Here is a 4064-nt window from a genome sequence, read left to right as displayed (position 1 = left end):
GGACTACAGGCATGCGCCACCATGCCCGGCTAATTTTTTTCTATATATTTTTAGCTGCCCAATTAATTTCTTTCTATTTTTGGTAGAGACAGGGTCTCGCTCTTGCTCAGGCTGGTCTCGAACTCCTGAGCTGAAACAATCCGCCCGCCTCGGCCTCCCAGAGAGCTAGGATTACAGGCGTGAGCCACCGCGCCCGGCCCCTGACAAATTCTGATCGTAGGTGTTCTTGGACCTGTGCAAAAGCTGAGGCTGGGTCACTTGTGGTTGGGGTGAGGGTGCACCTCCCACAGGGCCGCCCTCCTTCCCGGGCTGGGTGTAGAGTACCCGTGCACGCCATTGAGGCAGGAAATACTGAACTGTGATGAGCCAGCTCCACTCCAGGCCCTAGGGCTTCCTCCGTGACCGAGGCAGACGTAACCTGTGTCCTCAGGGCAGACAAACCTACCTGTGAAAGAGTCAGAAAGAAACATTGCCCTGGTGGCAAGTGCTATGGAGACAGGGCCCGGGGGCATCGACCTCAACAGGGAGGCACAGAGGGACTTTGTGAGAAGGGGTATGTGTGCTCAGAGCCACATCATGAGAAGGAGCCACCTGTGCAAAGAGCTGGGGCGGCACATTCTAGAACATTCTATCTCTTCCCTGCCGAGGCTCTAGCAGTGGCATCTGAAGACCGGTTGCTTAAAGGGGTTGAAAAGCTTTGTTGACTCTGGCAAAGAAAAAACATTTTTTTTTTTATTTGAACAGAATAAAGGAATTCCATACCCAAACCAGACTTGCAAACTTCCATGGTCATTAGTTGTCAAGTTGAGCGGTGGCGTGTGTAGCATGAGTGGGCGTGGTGGGGACCCTGGTCTTCAGCTGATGCTCCTCACCCGACCTGCTGTGCAGCCTCCCTGCGCCGCACCTTCGGCCCCTCTCCCTCCTGCTGACCTGGCGTCCTCGCGTCGGCAGCAACCTGGAAGTAGCCTGTCTTCCCCGGGTTCAACGGGGCAGCCTTTGCGAGCGGGCCGGCCATGTTGGCTTTGGTCTTTCCAACCTCCCGCTGAGCTGGGTGGAATTCTGAGCACTCCCACGTTGGCTCTGGAGAGGAGCCGACATAGCTGGCGGGGGACGGAGGGTGGAGCGAGGGCTCCAGATATAGGGCCCTGGGGCCGCTGGCCTCCACCTGGAGCCTCCAGCAGCCTCTGCGCTGTGGGCCTGCTCCCGGCCGCTGGGTGGGAGCCACGAATCCCGAGGCCACTGGCCTTGTCAGCCGTCATGTCTCCAGGGCGGGGTTAGGGACTGGCACACAGTGGGAACTCAGTAAGTTTGTTGCAGGAATGCGAGAATCTCCGTGGGAAATTAGGGAAATTAGCTCCTTTCTGACCAATCTCCAAAATGGGGCTTTTATTTATTTATTTATTTTTTTGAGTGTGGACTTCCACCAGAAACAGGAAAGGTGGCCAACTGGAAGCCACCTTTCACTGCAAGAGACCATGAACCTCTACGGGTGTGCGCGCATGCCTGCACACGGTTTATATCTTCATTTGTGGACACGGTTAGCCCAGCACCATGGTTACAGTCCCTTGCCCTCCCAGAAATAAACATCCATGTCTTCCTCTTGCCTTCCTTTGCAAGGTGGACTCACAGCCCCTCTCCTCTTGCCGGGGAATCCAGGTCTCCCATTGGAGACCCTCTGTTGCACATACAGTGTGCCCGGAGGGAGGCCTAGCACGCAGCGGACACCCCCAGGGCTGCATGTGCCTCCTCCACAGTTGAGCTGTCCCCCCACGGGTCCCCCTGGGGAATCGCTTGGCCCAGGAATCTGTCCTGGCTGGGGTTAAACACAGCTCCTGGACCAGCTGGCTGGCCAACACACCTGAACATTGCGCTACAAAGAGGAGAGGGTTGCAAAAACCATTCCAATGGCAGGAAGCAAATGTGGACTCCTTCAGGTGGAAGACATAACTAGAACTAGAAGGACCCCAGGCATGGGTTCACTGTCTTTCCAAGCTGGGCTGCACATACTCTGATGTGGGGGAGGCTGTCTCCTAAGCAACCCCACCCCTTTGGCCATGGTGCACAGGCTGGAGGAGAGGGGTGCAGAGACTATTAAAGACAATTATTCAGACCAACTTTGAGTGTTAGTGTTTAACAAACAGCTTTGATTTCTAATTTTTTGCAAAACACATACTGCAGGTACAATTTATATTCATTACTGTATATTGGGAAAGTTATTAAAAACACTCAAACTTGGTTGAGACTTCCTATGGCATCATCACCGGCTTTTAATTGGTTTTTATCTAGTTCTATAAAAGATCTCTTTAAGCCCAATCAAAGTCCCCGCCTTGGATGTCTTGCCAGGTGAAGGACCGGGAGAGCCTCTTTATATGGGGTAGGTCTTTCCTTCCACCCAAATTTGAACAGTCTCGGCGATCCACTAAGATTTCGTCATGAGATAATTTATACTTCTTTTGATGGGCACAGTTACCAAATGACAAAATAACAGTGTTTCGTAACATAAGGGTTAAATCTTAATCTCTGAGGTTTGCAAAGCTGCTACTCGCAGTCTCCTTAAAATTTAATATACCTCGTTAATGCTTCCTTGCAAACACTGAAGGATTTTTATGATTATAATCATGTGTTACAGCACCTAGTACTGTTTCTAAGCAGCATACTAATCAGCTTAATGAGATATTACTGCACTTTTTGTTGACTAAAGCAAAATCCCTTTTATTGTTCTAAAGCCTGTCCTTTACTTTATTTTTTTCCCAAAACATTATCTTGTTTTATTATGTACCAGTAAATATCATGCCATTGGGTTTTTTTTTTTTTTTTTTGGCCAAATCATAAAATGATCTCTTTCATCTCGGACTGGCGAATGTGTTGAATATACCGAACGGAAACAAAAGTTCCACGTAAGTCTATTCGGTCCTGCGTGAAAGCCGCTCTGCTCTCAGGCAGACTGGGGGCTGAACCAACAGGGACAGGTGCTACCAGGGAGGCCCACAGGAAAAGTTTAACACGTAGACTCTTGGTTTGTTATTAGGTGTTGAAAATGTTAAAACATTAATAATTTAAATGTGCAAGAATAATCACAGTCTGTAAATAGAAAATACAAGGAGGACGGTCTATGGCCAAAACCAATCGGAGGCGCAATGCCATATTGCATAATTGGCATTTAATAATTCATTTTTTTATTATTGTTTTGGACTGTAATTCCTTAGCATTATTATGTGTAGGTAAGGCATGAACTGCACCCCGCCCCCCGCCCCCAAGCTGATGCTGTCGCCTGGCTGCGCCACACCGCCCGGCTCGGGTCTGAACTCTCTCTCTGTTTTCAGGGATGGAAGAAGCGAGTCTGTGCCTTGGAGTGTCCTCGGCGGCGCCCGAAGCTGAGCCCCCGCTGAGCGGCCCGGTCCTGAACGGCCAGTATGCCATGAGTCAGAAGTTGCACCAGATCACCTCGCAGCTCAGCCATGCCTTCCCCGAGCTGCACCCGCGGCCCAGCCCCGAGGACAAGGCCCCCGCCGCGCCCCTGGACGAGAAGGCCCGCGCGCCCCTGAGCGGCCAGCCCCTGGGCGGTCAGATGGCGCTGCTGGCCAACCAGCTGGGCCGCGACGTGGACACCAGCCTCAACGGGCGCGTGGACCTGCAGCAGTTCCTCAACGGGCAGAACCTGGGCATCATGTCCCAGATGACGGACATCGAGGACGACGCCCGCAAGAACCGCAAGTACCCGTGCCCGCTGTGCGGGAAGCGCTTCCGCTTCAACAGCATCCTCTCCCTGCACATGCGCACGCACACGGGCGAGAAGCCCTTCAAGTGCCCCTACTGCGACCACCGCGCCGCGCAGAAGGGAAACCTCAAGATCCACCTGCGGACCCACAAGCTGGGCAACCTGGGTAAGGGGCGCGGGCGGGTGCGCGAGGAGAACCGCCTGCTGCACGAGCTGGAGGAGCGGGCCATCCTGCGGGACAGGCAGATGAAGGGCGGCCTGCTGCAGCCGCGGGACCCCAAGCCCCTGCCGCACGCCCCGCAGGCCCCGCCGGCCGCCTGCCACCCGGCCGCGCCCGCCGGCCACG

The 4064-nt window shown here is 53.5% G+C and overlaps 1 protein-coding gene across 1 annotated transcript in view; it reads left to right on the top strand.

The window, feature by feature from the left end:
* Positions 1-4064, top strand: part of ZNF536 (zinc finger protein 536) — a 329829-nt gene that overhangs the window by 217378 nt on the left and 108387 nt on the right. The window contains exon 3 of the mRNA XM_012647019.1: positions 3324-4054. Coding sequence (XP_012502473.1) covers positions 3326-4054 — 729 coding nt within the window. The 5' untranslated portion in view covers positions 3324-3325. The remainder of the gene's footprint in view (positions 1-3323; positions 4055-4064) is intronic.

This window comes from Propithecus coquereli, unplaced genomic scaffold (assembly GCF_000956105.1).
Source record: "Propithecus coquereli isolate 6110/MARCELLA unplaced genomic scaffold, Pcoq_1.0 Scaffold254, whole genome shotgun sequence".
Classification (NCBI taxonomy): Eukaryota; Metazoa; Chordata; class Mammalia; order Primates; family Indriidae; genus Propithecus; species Propithecus coquereli.
This window is presented reverse-complemented; position numbering and strand designations above follow the sequence as displayed.